The 15907-nt window shown below is 33.9% G+C and overlaps 1 protein-coding gene across 1 annotated transcript in view; it reads right to left on the bottom strand.

Annotated features, from left to right (window-relative positions):
- The window catches only part of LOC106135736 (serine/threonine-protein kinase SIK2), a 52458-nt gene that overhangs the window by 19640 nt on the left and 16911 nt on the right, over nucleotides 1-15907 (bottom strand). The window contains exons 2-6 of the mRNA XM_060948047.1: nucleotides 15496-15612; nucleotides 5300-5363; nucleotides 2382-2497; nucleotides 1278-1448; nucleotides 794-917 (exon numbers count right to left, since the gene is read on the bottom strand). Coding sequence (XP_060804030.1) covers nucleotides 794-917; nucleotides 1278-1448; nucleotides 2382-2497; nucleotides 5300-5363; nucleotides 15496-15612 — 592 coding nt within the window. The remainder of the gene's footprint in view (nucleotides 1-793; nucleotides 918-1277; nucleotides 1449-2381; nucleotides 2498-5299; nucleotides 5364-15495; nucleotides 15613-15907) is intronic.

The raw sequence follows: 15907 nt of genomic DNA, 5'->3' as shown, positions 1-15907 counted from the left end.
TATTGGGAACTCAGTTTTCTTGAGTTTGTAGTTTAATGATAAGACTGAAAGTTTTTTTTTACAGTGTATTAAATACTTTTACCATACACATGTAATCACGTTTTTTTATCCTAACTATAGGTAAAAAATTGCCTAGACTGGAAGTCCACGGTTTGGTTATGGCTTAAAAAATTAAAATGTAATATAATTTGCATAAGATCTCTAGTTAAAATCTCAAATAATAAAGGCCATGTATTTTCGATAAAAAATTACCTCTTTATTTCTTGGGATGTTGTAGGAACTGATAAAAGAATACTTTTAAAAACATTTTCTACAAATACCAAAGTCAAGTACTCTTTTACCAGATGCAAAATTTACATTACATACGAACCCCGTTCTTTGAAACTAAAAGCTAAAAATGCGGTAGGAATACGTTTTTATAAACGAGAAAAAACTTAGGAAGTAATCGTGATAATAAATGTTTTTGTCATATGAAGTGGCTACGGTCAGGCGTGGCTTACAAAATGTACACTTGGCACAGTACCAAGTATTTTAAGCCCTAAATAATTACGCAATTATTTTTAATGAATGAATCTAACTGCTTGGAGAAGTACTTAACGAAAGCTGTTGCCTTGTTGGAGGCTATAACCGTTTACAAACAATTTTAGCTTCTCGACAGAATCATAAACTCGAAGGTTACCTTGGTTTTGATAACAGATGAAACTGACGATACACAATGCCATGCAATCTATGCATGCAATGCATCCAATGCATCGCCAAATAGTCGCATTTTATAGTCTACAATGGAACTTACCTTCGCTCATAAAGTAGGGTATCCTGAATCTTCCCGACAGTACCCGATCCCTTAACGACTGGAGGGTGGAGCCGTCAAAGGGCAGTGCTCCGCAGACCAGCACGTAAAGCACCACTCCGAGACTCTGTGCAGAGAATAAGTTAATTAATATTAATAATAATCTATAAATATGGATTTTTTATTTGTTAATTTCTCTATTGCACAGAATTTTCATTACAAAAGGAAGTAGGTACATAGGAAGGAATTAATTGCAATGGCGGACTTATCCCATTAAGAGATCTCTTCAAGGATAGTGTTGTATCCTTCTTGTTAATATTATGTCTTGACTGCGTAACCATTAAATTTGACCTTATTTGTTTACTCAATATTACAATTCAAGACTAAGTTATTTGCCGTCTTATTACATTCGATATAAGCATATTGTACAAAATTCCGCAGCCATTCCGCGGCCAATATTGTGAAACGGAAAAATGTAATATCGTACCCATATGTCAATTTCTGGTCCGGTGTACCGCTTTCCTTCGAAGACCTCTGGGGCGGCGTAGGGAGGGGACCCGCACCAAGTCGCCAGGAGTTCTCCAGTGGCGTAGTAGTTACTGAATCCGAAGTCGGCTATCTTGATATTCATGTTCGCGTCCAGTAATAAGTTCTCCGCCTAAATGGGAAAAGTTTGGTATAGAACTCGATGACTTGCCAACGAGAAAGTTATTCGATATCGATACTAAGGCAACACGAAAATCTGTTGAAAGTATCTGTCGTAAATGAGAAAAGTATTAGGTACGAGTATGTGACTATCGTTTGCCTGTGGTTTCAGTGAAATTTCATTTTGGTCTTAATAATTGTTTAAATTATGGAAACTAGGTGGTTACTAATTTATATGTTTATATCAAAATATTGAAAATCACGTTTTTGTGCTTTTCAATAGTAATTTCGTAATAAATAATTAGTATATTGTTGAGGAAAATCTTAACAAGGTTCTGGGGCTAGGGTAACCCACGAGCGCTTTACTGCTTATTTCTGAGAAGGGTTGACGTTTGGCAGGCGGCTGGCCTATTGGTAAAAAAATAAAAGACGATTTTCCCTGACCCTCTATAATTTGGGAAGAGGTTAACATGACTTTAATGCGTAAGATTACATTAACCGATATTACTTTCTTTTAAATATTAAAAGTTGGTGTAAATATTGGTGCAAAAATAATTTTATATTATGTTATATAATGCTTCAGCCCTTGTAAGTAATTTCGGTCTTCAAACTTCTTGTTTTCTACGTTTTTTGTATCAGTGTGTTCAATTGAATAAGGTGTTTGACACAATCTAATCTTAAAACTTATCTTAATCGTCACATAAGTACCATTATCTAGTATTTGCGTAAAAGATCATATGACTTACCTACGCTATGTAATATTTGGTTAATACATAAACATATAGACACGTCTCAGCTTTTTGGCTTGATGATAGACTTGTGATTCAAATAGTTGTTAATCATTCGTATGTATGCGCTAATATCGGAAAATTGTATTCTGAGTTTCAATTTTTTTGCAAATGTAATTAAGGTTGTAGGTAAACTTAAGTAAATATTTAACATTAACCTTAAGATCCCTGTGCACGATCCGCCTTTCGTGACAGTACTCGACAGCTGATAGAATTTGCCAGAACTTTCTCCTTGCAGCCTGCTCCGCCATCCGGCCATACCTTGCGATGTAATCTGAAACAAATAAAATCAATGTTAATTCAAATAATAGATCAAAAGATAGTTCAAAAACCTAACGACCTAAAACACATGCTTAAATCTTCCTGAATTTATCCCGGTTATTTGTGATCTACGAGGACCGGAGATGTTCGGAGATGAGAAATTATTTCCCTTTTTATTGATAAACATTCATAAATTCTAAAACTCTGCATCATTACGAAAATCATTATATAAGGAGTTAAGCAATAAAAATTGGTAAGAAGTAAATAATATTTTGATCAAATAAAGCAAAAAGTAAACGTTCCAAAATACCAACAAAAAAAAATAACAGAGAAAAGTTATTTATATATATTATATATTATAAATGGAGGAAGCTCTACTTAACTCACCGACAAAACTTAGCTGTTAAATTTAAGAAAAAGAAGAAATGTTACTAACTTAAAGCCAATGTTTATCAATTTAAAAAGCCCACAAAAGCCATACGTGTTCCGCTTTACAATCTGAGACTCTGTTCAATTCATTTGGAATAAAGACGTGATAATATGTAAGTTAAGTAGGTATGTACGGTGTGTCAATCAAAATAGCTTACGCATTGCGCAAATATACCGTCAGTCTATATTTATCTTATGACTATGGATGGCAAAAAATAATAGGTACGTAAGCCCTAAGATACACGTGTCTGGCGCGTACAATAACAACACAAAAATCTAAAAAATAAAACAACACTACATACGTATATCTTGTCTATGATATATACTATCTTAAACGAAATTTTGTCAAGCGAACACAATTTGCAATAAACGTCAAGTGTGCGCGTGAAGCCGCGGTCAGACTTCTAATAATAAAATTTCTTTAGTGTTGGAATATACTTAATAATCCACCCATTGTCTTTTTTATAGAAAGGAAAAGGTTATATTATTCATTATTACTTCATTTGCTTGTAAAGGCATCAAATATGTTGTTGGTAGAAAATGTGAGCGCACGTCGAAGGAGATCATCTGTTACAGGTGCAACTACCAGCCTGCATTAAACTTCATTTGTATGCCACACCTGCTATAAACTACACCGAAATGAGACGTAATATAAAATTACTTTTGCTTTGTTTAATTTACTAATATACATTTTTGCTTCGAGCATTAATTGCACGAAGTACCGCGCCTTTAACATAAAAAAATATACACAAATATTTAATTTTTACGGGGTAATCAGAGCCAACAGTCACCAGGCTTACGAGTGGGCCACATTTAGCTGATTTGTGATTCAGAAAGAGTGACAGGTAAATTGTGTATTTAGTAAATTGCTTATAACTATAAAAAATCATATCTGAAATCACATCAAACAAAACTAATCTAACCCATAACTTACTAGCTGCGCCCTAGGACTTACTCCCATGGGAATTTTGGAAAAAATTGTTATTTTCAATATATGTATTATTCTACCCGTGTACAAAACATCAAAATCCGTCCAGTAGGTTTTTAGTGAAAGAGTAACAAACATACTTACAAACTGCATTTTTAACACTAGCTGCGCCCAGGGGCTACGCTTTGTGGGAATTTCGTGATAAAAACCTAATATGTTATTTCAGGTTATATTCTACGCGTGTATTTTAAGTGAAAGAGTAACAAATACACATCCACACATTCTTACAAACTTGCTCTATCATTTTTAATATTAGTAGGATGAATATTTAGAAAACATTGAGACTAGTTATCAAATTTGTGTTGCCTGTTTACATACTTTGATAATACATTTTATAGATGGAACTTCTTTATTTTCTGGTTTGTTTTTTAAGTCTCTGGCACTGCTCGGGTGATCCGCTTGTTCTTACAATAGGCATTACGATTCCGAGAAAGGACGTGAACAAATCAACAAACATTAGAAGCAACAAAGTTAGGGCTGTTCTGCAAATTTATGTACAAATATTGATAGAGGTTATTTGCTTGTTGTAATTTGGTTATTAGCAGTATTTACTTGCGATAAGTTTATTAATAACTGTTATAAGCGCTTAATAACTGTTATAAGCGCATCTTTTTGTTTTATAGAGTTGCTGTAAGGATAAGATCTGTTTAAATTGAAGAATTTGTAAGTACTGTACCGTACAATATTAAAAGAGCACTGAATTATTCGACTAAATGATATATTAAACGCCAACATAGGTATTGATGCAAGTATAATATTTTTTCACCTAATGCGAGTCAGTATGGATTTAAAGTGTCACTTTATAAAATCTTTAAAGATAGTACCTCTAACACTGTAGATTAGTTCTCTTATTTCTTGTACATACCTACTCGTAGATAATGTGACTTTGTAAAGTGTAAATAATATTTTTGTCCAATTTATTGTCTTTTCCAAAAATTTGCAAACAGGCAGAACCTTAATCAACTAGAAAAATATAAGGCAACCTCACTCCAAACTGAGTTAATTAAAAACCAGGTACTGTGTAATAAGTGTAAGCCAAAGTAATCAGGGCCGTATAATTTCTAACGGCGGATATTCTCATGAAAATGCCACCTTTCTGGCTTTTGGGGCGAATGTAGTCAGCTGTGCGCGAAATTGCTTTCCCCCGCTCTCCTCCGAGCCTGCCCCGGCGTTACCCTGCGCATAGTGACGTCATCGGCAACTGCTGACGTCATAGACTAAGCGGCCCCGAACTTACGGCCCTTAATCGATCTGTGGGTTAAAGTTGAATGCGTTTTTCGGCATGAGGATTTAACAAGGACAAAATTTAGCGTCCTCGTAAAGCAGAAATAATTTTATTATTAAGTTACCTTATAAACTATGTAAAAAACTTATTATACTGAGTTTCAATAAACTTACCGAAAATTTCTCCTTTACTTGCATATTCGGAAACTATGTAAATCATATTCTTCGTCTCCATGACCTGAAACAAAAGAATAAGCTTTATTATAATAATATCACATTTTTTAAATCTATTTCAATATATACAATTTACATATATAAAATGCCTTTTCCAGAAGGAGCAGGCAGAGACTACATATTTTCATTTGTGACGATACCTTAAAACTTCTTCTGTTTTATTCAGGTGTTATAAAAATAAAGAAATAAAATTATCATAATTTATTTGTCTCTCTTTACGGCAAAAGGAGGCCGCGGTCTTATAATGCAAAACAAGAAAAACTTTATTCGAACATTTCGTAATCCAAACTTCCGTATAATCCGGTTTGTCGAGGTTTAAATTAGGCTGAATAAATAATTTTAAAACAAGGAAGTTATAAATATTTATTTGTTTGTTTCATTATATGGACATCGCTCACGTGTATTCAGTATCAGTCTAATTTATAAATATTAACTTCCTATTTATACTAATATTTTTTTCAAATAAACTTCATATGATCACCGCAATTATCATTTACTCTCGCCGTTAGTAATGTATTTAACTTTAAAAAAGAGACAGTAGTAATGAGTACCTTGGGCAATGGTCATGGAACAACTCTAATTTGACAACTCGACTACCAAACCGATACTTGAACTTTTATTGGTTTTAAGGACCTTCGGTAAACGTAATTCATCAAAAAATCCTTACGATTGAATTGAAATTCAGATATAATTACTAAAAGAAGAATTGTAATAAAAGAGTGTTTATTATCATGAATGCGCATTTTCTTTTTATCAGCGACTATGTTGTACAAAAAGCATCCTTGATAAATTTATCTGAATAGTTCCCATTCATTCGCGTAAATATATCGTATTAATTACTGCAGAATTGTTCACTGGAAGTGTTGATAACGTTTTAAATACATTTTGTAAACGTAACTGTAGTCGTTATTATTATAAATTTAGCATTAAGTTCTTCGCGTAAAGCAGCTTTGTAAAAGTAAGTTACTGAACTACTTACGAGTACATAAAAACTCACAAATACAAAATCGTTATAAGTTAAGCTGTAAGTTTGTCGTTATATTTTTTGGTCAAAACGATTTCACAAAGAAAATCAATAGAATATTTATTTAACACAAAATGCTATCTCGTTCAAGTCTTTCTTTGCAAGTGCATAAATTCGCGGGCGTTTTTTGTTTAAGTTCTGCCTATATCCGCAATCGCAATTGCAGGCCTATACTTCAAGAAAAAAATCCTATAGATATACCATCCTAGGCTAATGTGAACAGCGGCCGTGCCCGTGAACCGACCTCGGTCGACGAAAAATGTAAACCATCACTAAAAATATCTTCGGAACGCTCGTGACTCACTGTCTGTCTGTCTGTTGAGGCCACGGCTTCAAAACAATAACGCATCGCGGAAGAACGGATTCCTTACTATTTATTTCGTAATCAGACATTACGTGCCAAGTCTACCGCTGTTTTCTATTCAATTGTTTGTTTGATATTGTTGTCATACATGGATAACCCTTGTTATGTAACCAGTATAATTACCACATATTATAAAAAAGAATCAGAGGAATGGCTAATAAACTTAGGATATTTTTTTTAGAAGACCTGTAAAAAGCTCTGAATCTCAATTCCAACAAGCCCATCTGACTAAGTAAACGTACCCTCTAAGTCTTATGACAGTCAGCTCTTTCTACGTCTTTAAGAGATAAAGTTGCAATATGTGTATATGTGATTTTGTCCTAATTATTCAGTATCGTTGAATTAAGCAGATTAATGTTCATTACACTTGTAGTATTATTGAACATACATACATACTACACCTCTCTCCCGGGCGATTAAGCAGAGACTACATCTTTCCACTTGTCACTACACCTGCACACTTCTTTCGCATTAGTATAATACAGCAGGAGCTAATTAACCGTTTTAATTGCAACTTAAGAATAGATATGGATGTTTAATTATACTGAATGACCGGAAACCTTCCCTTCCTTTGAAGGAAGGACAAACAGTAGTTCATTCAAGTCAAGACAGACATGTTTGTATACAGGCCTCACGTTTGTTCGCGAAACCTTGTCAAAGTAGCCATTCATTGATGCAATACTTGCATTGTTTCAGTTTTTATAAAGTTGTTAGTAATGTAAAGTATAACATATACTACTTAAGCAACCGTTTGATGTTTTATGTCAGTCGATAATATCTTGTTATGTTATTCTGCTGTTTCATATTATGTCGGAAATTTTCAAGCGGGATACCCTTGAGTAAATGTCGTAATAATAAAAAAAAATCAGACTAAGATAGTAAGTAGACTCTTTATCTACCGTTCTTAATATCTAGATTATCTACTTTAACACGCTCTTAAATACATAAAATAAAATAACATTTAAAAACCAATATACGCGCATATACTACTTGAAATTGCATGTAAATAAAACAACTGATACAAAACTAATGTTATATTTTTAGGGGTAGTAATCGATTGAAATTACATGCTATCATCGGCAGGTGAACATTCCTGCAGGTATTATTTATAAACATACATTCCCTACATCGTGCCGATACATTCCTTTTCATTTGTTTGTCGAATTTGTCACGTGCCTATGAGAAAACGAGTATTTAACATGCGATTATTGAACAGATAATCATAAAATATAAAACAAATTGAGGCATAACACTTTATGTTACGTTATCTTCACATTAAAATTATCTGTTTTTAAAACAAATTAAACGTGTGAAAATTAAACAAGGAATACGCTATGATAATAATAGCACATAAAGAAACCAAAGGACCTAAATGCTTTATTTTTAATTATAACATCAAAATAAAACTTGACCGTGTTTGACAAAAACACACCCATAAAAGTAACGAAGTTTTTTTCTATTTTTAATCAACGTACCTCACTTAAAACGGGGATAATTATATTTAGGCTGAAATTTCGGTCCCTGTGGTGCACTAAATATAGAAATATCACGTGGAGGGTAAACTTTGTGTTAGTCCCGTGTACATTGTTGTTCAAAACGTGCGAAAGGTGGGCGGCTGAATAAAACGTTGATTAATGTATTGCTATGTTTACGAGTTCAATTGTGATTCCACAGAAAACGAAAATGTGCTTGAATAGCATACACACACATACATACATAACTTACAAGTCATACATTTATCTTTTTTGAACTAGACAAAATAAAAAGCCTCCCATTTCTATGGAGTACTTAGGTAGGACGTCTAGAAGGAGGGAGGGATTCTTGTGCTTCTGCTTTGGTAGAAATAATGGCCTCAAAGAAGAATCCCTAGTTTACTAGGTTTTCCACATAAAATATTTTTTTTTTCGCTACTAGATCAGCATGGACATAAACTTGAATGTGTTTGCAATAATATAACCAAGTCGATTCGGTTCGCATAAAGAATAGTATCACAAATGTCATCTTACTGTACTCTTTTCAGACATGTTTGACGTCATTTCTTTAAATTGTAATGTAAATTGCAAGTCATTTCTTTTTTAACTTTAGGCTAATTACTTTTCTTAAGAAAAATTACATAATGAATGTACTTCCCAGATTAAACTGAAAATTCTAGAAAATTCATAAGAGGTTGATTGACAGTGTCATCTCACGACGTTAGCATGTTTTACATCTCGACCAAATAATGGTTGTGATATGTTGAATCTACCCCGCACCTAAGGGATAAACATGATATGTGTCTCTATGTAATAATAAATAATAATAGTTTATTTATATAACTTTCCCATTTTGATTGGGATCTCCAGTTAAGTATAAATACTTGTGTTTGGAAAACCCGCTCTTCTTATGTGGTTAGTAGAGTGTGATAGTAGAGACTAATAAAATAAAAAATAAAAATAATATAATAAAGATCCTAAAAATTACAAATATTGAATTTGACAAACCAAATTAGTATATTTTATAAAAATAAAGTTTGCTTGACTGATGACAAAATATGGGATGCTCAAGCGGGATTTCGAAAGGGAATGGGATGTACTGATCAGGTCTTTTCCTTGCGGTGCATAGCCGAAAAGTTTTTGGCCAAGAGTCAAAAAGTCTATTGCACATTCGTAGATCTGGAAAAGGCCTATGACAGAGTTGAGAGGAATGAATTGTGGTCAGCACTTTCTATGCATGGGGTGAGCAGTCTCTTAATACGAGCACTGAAATCCTTATATGAGGATTCGAGTGCTTGTGTCAGGATAAACGGAGCGCACACTGAGTGGTTTAAGATTGAGAAAGGCGTTAGGCAAGGATGTGTTGCGTCACCGTGGCTGTTCAACCTATTTATGGATAGCTGTTTGACAGATTTGAAAGAGTCTAAAAGTGGATTAAGGATGAATGAGTTACTCGTCAAATGTCTGCTCTATGCCGACGATCAGGTTATACTGGCGTCATCAGCGGAGGAGTTACAGGAGATGGTAAACTGTATGCATGAAGCTTTAAAAGAGAAAGGAATGAAAGTGAACGTAAGTAAAACTAAAACACTGGTTTTTGAAATGGAGAAAGAAATGACAGCATGTAATATTTTGATTGGAGGAGAAAAAGTGGAGCAAGTGAAAGAGTTTGTATATCTAGGATCAAAGTTTACATCAGATGGCAAGTATGATAGTGATATTGAAAGGAGAGTGAACGCGGGGAACATGGTGAAGCTTTGCATGCCTTTATGAGCAGTCAGAAACTATCCAAAAAGGCTCGACTGGCTGTGCACAGGGGCGTGTTGGTCCCGACATTAATGTATGGGAGTGAAAGTTGGGTATGGCAAAAGAAGCATGAAAGCAGAATAAATGCAGTGGAAATGAGAGCGTTAAGGAGTATGATGGGTGTGAAATTGTGTGACAGGATAAGGAACAGCGTGATAAGGGAATGTTGTGATGTGAAAGAAGATGTAGTTACAGGAATAGAAAAGAGTATGTTAAGATGGTTCGGTCATGTGGAGAGGATGAATGAAAGCAGGTTGACTAAGCAGATATACAAGGAGAGTGTGGAGGGAAAGGTCGGAGTGGGAAGACCTAGACGAACGTATCTTGATCAAATTAAGGACGTCCTGGTAAAGGGTCAGGTCAAAAGTACCCGAAACCGCCGAGCTTGTATGAAGAGAGTTATGAATGTGGACGAAGCGAAAGAAGTATGCAGAGATCGTGGCAAGTGGAAAGAGGTAGTCTCTGCCTACCCCTCCGGGAAAGAGGCGTGATTTTATGTATGTATGTATGTATGTATGTATAAAGTTTGCATTAAAATTGGAAACAGTATGTGAATATGAAGTATCGAAATAAATTCCATTCAGCTATTATTTATTCATTAACTAATTACACACATCTCGTGCAAAATTTACTCACACTTGATAATTTCTCCACAATTCACAAGTCACATCGTTTTCTGTGACAAATTGTAACATTTCAAGATAACCTCGTGTTACTTACATCAATAAATAACAAATTTATCGTTACAAATGACTAAACGTAGACCTATCTATTAATTTCTGTCGAATTTTACAAACACTGGATATACGATCGTGTGAGATGAAAATAGAATATACGTTATCCGAATACTAATTAAAATTACTGGATATAATGAGACACGTTTCAATGAGATGTTTTTAATAGAAACATGTTATAGAATTTCACGATCAGGATTTAATAAGAGAAATAAAGAGAGAAGGAACAGATGATAAGCAATCTTGACTATTTGGTAACTATGGTATTTTAATATACGTTTAAGTGATATTGTCATTTTACACTATAGGTATTCTGATACACATGCATTCCTACTATATATATGCAGACGGAACAATGCTAGAATAGATAGGTATAGGTAGGTGGTACAATTCTGGGATATCCAGTTGACTATTCCAGATACCGCTAGATTAATCAAGTGGTCAGTAAAAATGTTAAATGTTGCATCATTGTAAAGTGTGACACAACTCAGATGATAGAATAAAACGGAATGCAGGTGAGCAGAGTCACGGGCAACAGCTTGTGGCAAAAAAATCTGTTTGAAATACGAGACTCGTACGACATGAAAGGCTCTTACTTTCGTAAAATTAGTTCGTGTTTTGTGAGATGAATAATTATATTTACTAGCATTTGTCTCCAATAGATGAAACGGTATGAAAATAACGCCGTGAAGTGATATATAGAGCTGTAAACCTTTCGTAACGAATTCGTAATTTTAATTAAGGTGAATTAGTAAATTTCTTATCGAATCGCAATATTTGATACTTTACTACCAGATGGCAGCTGGCATACACAGCTTAGGGTATTTGTATTTATGGCCAGTAGTACAAATAAATATCAAAAACTAATTTGTAAGTTTCGTTTTTTTTAATCATTTACCTATCATGCTATATACTACGGGAAAAAAGCGTTCTTTTGGAAATACTTAGTCAAGTTATCCATACATATAAGTTTTATTTGTTAGTTGTCTCTTCACGCGTTATCTGCGAAATCAATCTTCTTGTAATTTTGCTTTTAAATAATTAAGAGTCTCCTAAGAATTTAAATTTTGAATCCCTAACAATGACAAATTATAAAATTATCAAAGTAAAATTCAAATAATACTAAGAAAAGCCCAGCTTTTACCAAAAACCTTTGAGGTTTCCCTCCCTTGATTAAATGAATGAAAACTAAAAGAAAACCAAGATTTTCTTAGAAGGACACTCTCCCAGGCTCAATACAGAATTACCATGGAAACGGGGTACAGAAATAGTGAGAGGTTATTACAAGTAGATTCTATTTAGGTCGTTATGTAGCCTAACAACCGTGTTTGAGAAACCCACTCTAATAAGTCTTTTGTTTTTCATAGTCCTTGAATACTTGTTATGCCTGTGCTAAACAATCGAAGTCATGAATGACCCCTTTTTGCAACAGTTCCTATGCTTGTTTTATAACACTATTGAGTTATGAACGTATGACTTCGATAAAGATTGTTTTTAGATTCAGTTTTAATTTACCTGACTTGAGAAAATGGCACCCATGGTGGTTTATGTAATCTTTTTAGTACACCCAGGTGACCAAAGTGGAATAAACCGAACTTATAAATGGCTCATTCCCCTCCTCATGACTTAATCATCTATTTAGTGGTAATGCCAAGCTGAAAACTATGGGATATATCTTAAAGAAATAGAATTGGAATCAATAAATAACTATGTCTGCTACGTTGCCAATACGAGTAGCATATATAGGAACGATTTCTAGGTACACTGACATACACCTCAAACTATCCACCCCTCTAAGGAGCGAAAGAAGGCTATTATAAATATAAAAGAAAGTTAAAATTATTCGCTTTGAATACTAATGCCTTTTCTTTCCTTTCTTATTCAGGAAGACTTTATATATACATGGTGTATTAAAGAGACCTCGCCCACAGGACATTAATTTAATAGTTACTGTCTAAGTTAACATAACCGTACCTGAAGCTAAAGCGTATGTGGTTTAATGTAGTGTTAACGGTGTATTCTGTCCCAGTGGCTGGCAGGCTAACGGGGTAATAGCATTATTGTCATACTACTGTAACCACTTTGATAGCCTACAACGACTTCAATGAACCATATTGTTACTGGATAACACATAATGCTAGCAGAAAAAATAAGTTACTTCGTTGTAAAATAGTTTTTACAAACCTCATTTTCATATTTTTATGTCAATTTTATTTCCAACGTTAACCAAAAGCATGCCAATACATAAAAGGCATTGCAAGGATTTTTATATCGAGGTACATATGGGTCTACTTTCGGTTATTTTTAAGGCCATTCCGGAATAAAGGTTGCTTGAATCAAGTAATTTTTCATAGACCTCGCTTTTATCGATTTATATTACGCTATATGTATGTATTTAGAATATTTTTTCTTCTTTGTCACATGCTCTTGACACAGCCTTCGTGGCCTCAATAACACAGAGACAGCTTTCCTCACGATCTCCCGCTATTATTTCTTTTTTGGGTACCTATTGTAGTATATTATTCAGTCCAATGTTAACGGCATAACAACAGTATTGTCATAATTATAGTTGAGCACTCATCGCGCACCATCAACCAGCAAGTGGCAACAAATTCCTGCGATTTGTTGCACAGCAAACCTGTGCTCTACAGTTTAGACCGATGACCTTATGTTCCAGTCATTGCCTTTGTACACTGCTTATACCCGTCATGCTTCAAGTACTATATTGTGGAAACTCGCAAGTTCATCTTAAGCATGTGTTATACATATATGTAAGAAAAAGTCCGAGTCGAAAAGACAACATAACAAAACAAATATTCTAAAAAAAATGAAAATTCCTTCAGATTTCCCAATATTAAGCAAATTTGTAGAAAGAGCGCCAAGGAAAATTGGCACGTGTAGATAAGTGTTGCCATGTAATAAGTTACCGTCTAAAATTTTATTTTTATCAGCAATATTTTCTTATACTTGCTCTCTAGCGAGAAACCGAAATAGAACCTTCATAAGCTTCATAATATGATTCTCGTAACATATTGTATACTCATTCTACGAAATCCATATGATCCAGATAATGAGATGTTTCCGCTTTTATATAAGCGGAAAACTGACTAAGGATATAAAAAGCTTAAAAAGTAACTGTAGGTAATCTTAGTAATTATTGCTAGTAAGCCGATTAAGTAACGAAGGAGTTTGGAGTTATTCAGTGGCTAGTGTGGCCCTCATTCTCCTTCTAAGACCATACGTATTACTAGATGGCTCCATATTTCAGGTATCGGCTTTTTATAATTTTCAAAAGGAATATGTTGAAAAGGGATGTTTTATGCCTAGAAAATGAAGTATTGATATTGTTACTTGGGATTATAGTTGTCAAGCCTTGGCTACACTGTAATCTCTGGATTAAGCGGATTAAGATTCTTCGGAAACTTTTCATGAATATTACCACTACTTAATGTACTACTTCTTCATTTCACGTAGAACATGTAAATAGTTATAAGTAGGTATATTGATTAGGTGCTTTGATTAAGGTACCAAGGTAGCCTTATTATAAAGATTCGGTCGAATTTACAATCGTTCATTTGAATGTTTTGGATTGCTTAAATTATACATAATATCATCAATCAATGATTTTATTAAATAAACGCTTTGCAATTGATGAAGTGTCTCTGACATTTTGTGAGTCATGTTTATTCACGAACACACGTGTTAATTATATTTGAGATCTAAGGCGGGCTTCCTACGTACTTTTGGAAGGGATGGGGTGAAGTTTATATAATGAATCTGGGTGGGGAAGCGCAGATTGTAAAAGTCAATGAAGGAAAGCTTATAAGTTTTTTAGGCAATGAAACTAGCAATATATCACAATCTCTGAAATTCAATTTCATCATTCAGCCTTCCAGCTAAAAGTGGTCTTTGAGTTTTGTTACTATTGACTCTGTCTTTCCGTGTGATTGACAGGCTGCAACGATGTCACCGAACCCGCGAGCGTGATTGACGCGTAATGGAGGCGACACGCAAACCTAATAATTACATTTGCGTGGATTATCAATTATTACCGCATATTAAATACCTGTGTATTGTAAATATTCATCATTATCATCTGAGTGTGTTCCCGGTTTAGGGTGTACTATCTTACCTAGGGATCTGACGAGGTGAGTGGTTATTCTTTTCTATTTAGCGATTGTCGTCTGACTTTTGCACAACAAGCTATCCGGGATTAAGACAGAACTTAGAATATGATGGGACTCAAACTCTATACAGATAATATTTTGTTCCTTCTTTAAAGGTCACCTGTTTATGGTCGCAATTTAAGAAGTGAAACAGATAGAAACATAGGCAATTTAAATGGATGGATATCAAGTGTAATTAAGTACCATTCGTCACATTTACTTACGTCAATATTTTTTGTCTAAGTTGATCATGTATAACCACAGATACATATACAACAATCACAGATAAAGTGTGTACATTGTGTTCATAATTGCGTCATTATATAAATGTGTGTCTGTAACTTTTTGAAGCTAAGTATAAGCAGTTTTATGATGTGAAAATCTCTTTCAGAAGACTATATAAGAGAAGAATCACTTCATGTCTATTTGATAAAATGAAAGGGCATCTGAAAACCAGCGTACATTTCGGGGTAACACAAGCAAGCCATTCTTTTATTTTCTATCATCAATTATTGAACTGGTATGGGAAGAAGTTTTCTTGTATTTTTAATATATGAGAAAATAACTCACCTGATAAAGCTTAATTATGTGTGGATGATCCAGTCTCTTCATGATGTCCACTTCTCGGTACACCTTCTGAAGATTGCTGGCGTCTAATTGTGATTTATCTATAATCTTAATTGCTACCTGTAACAACAACAAACAATTATTTGTTTAAATATCTAACAATTAGTAACAAGACATTTAATGAGCCTGAGTACAATATTTGCAAAGTTTTAATTAACATTAATCAACTAGATGTAGTGATCAACAATCCAGTTTTACCTTGTATAAATTAACTGTGATTTAAATTTGTTTCATTGTAGTTTTGGAATGTAGTTTTCTTGATGTGTTAAAAATTTTAATAAATACGTAATAAGTACAATAAGTATGTGAGGGCGGCACCTCTTAAGAAATGCGGCAATTTCCTTAGTATACAAGT

This window comes from Amyelois transitella, chromosome 15 (assembly GCF_032362555.1).
Source record: "Amyelois transitella isolate CPQ chromosome 15, ilAmyTran1.1, whole genome shotgun sequence".
NCBI lineage: Eukaryota > Metazoa > Arthropoda > Insecta > Lepidoptera > Pyralidae > Amyelois > Amyelois transitella.
Note: the sequence above shows the minus strand (reverse complement) of the source record. Positions and strands in the feature narration are given on the sequence as shown.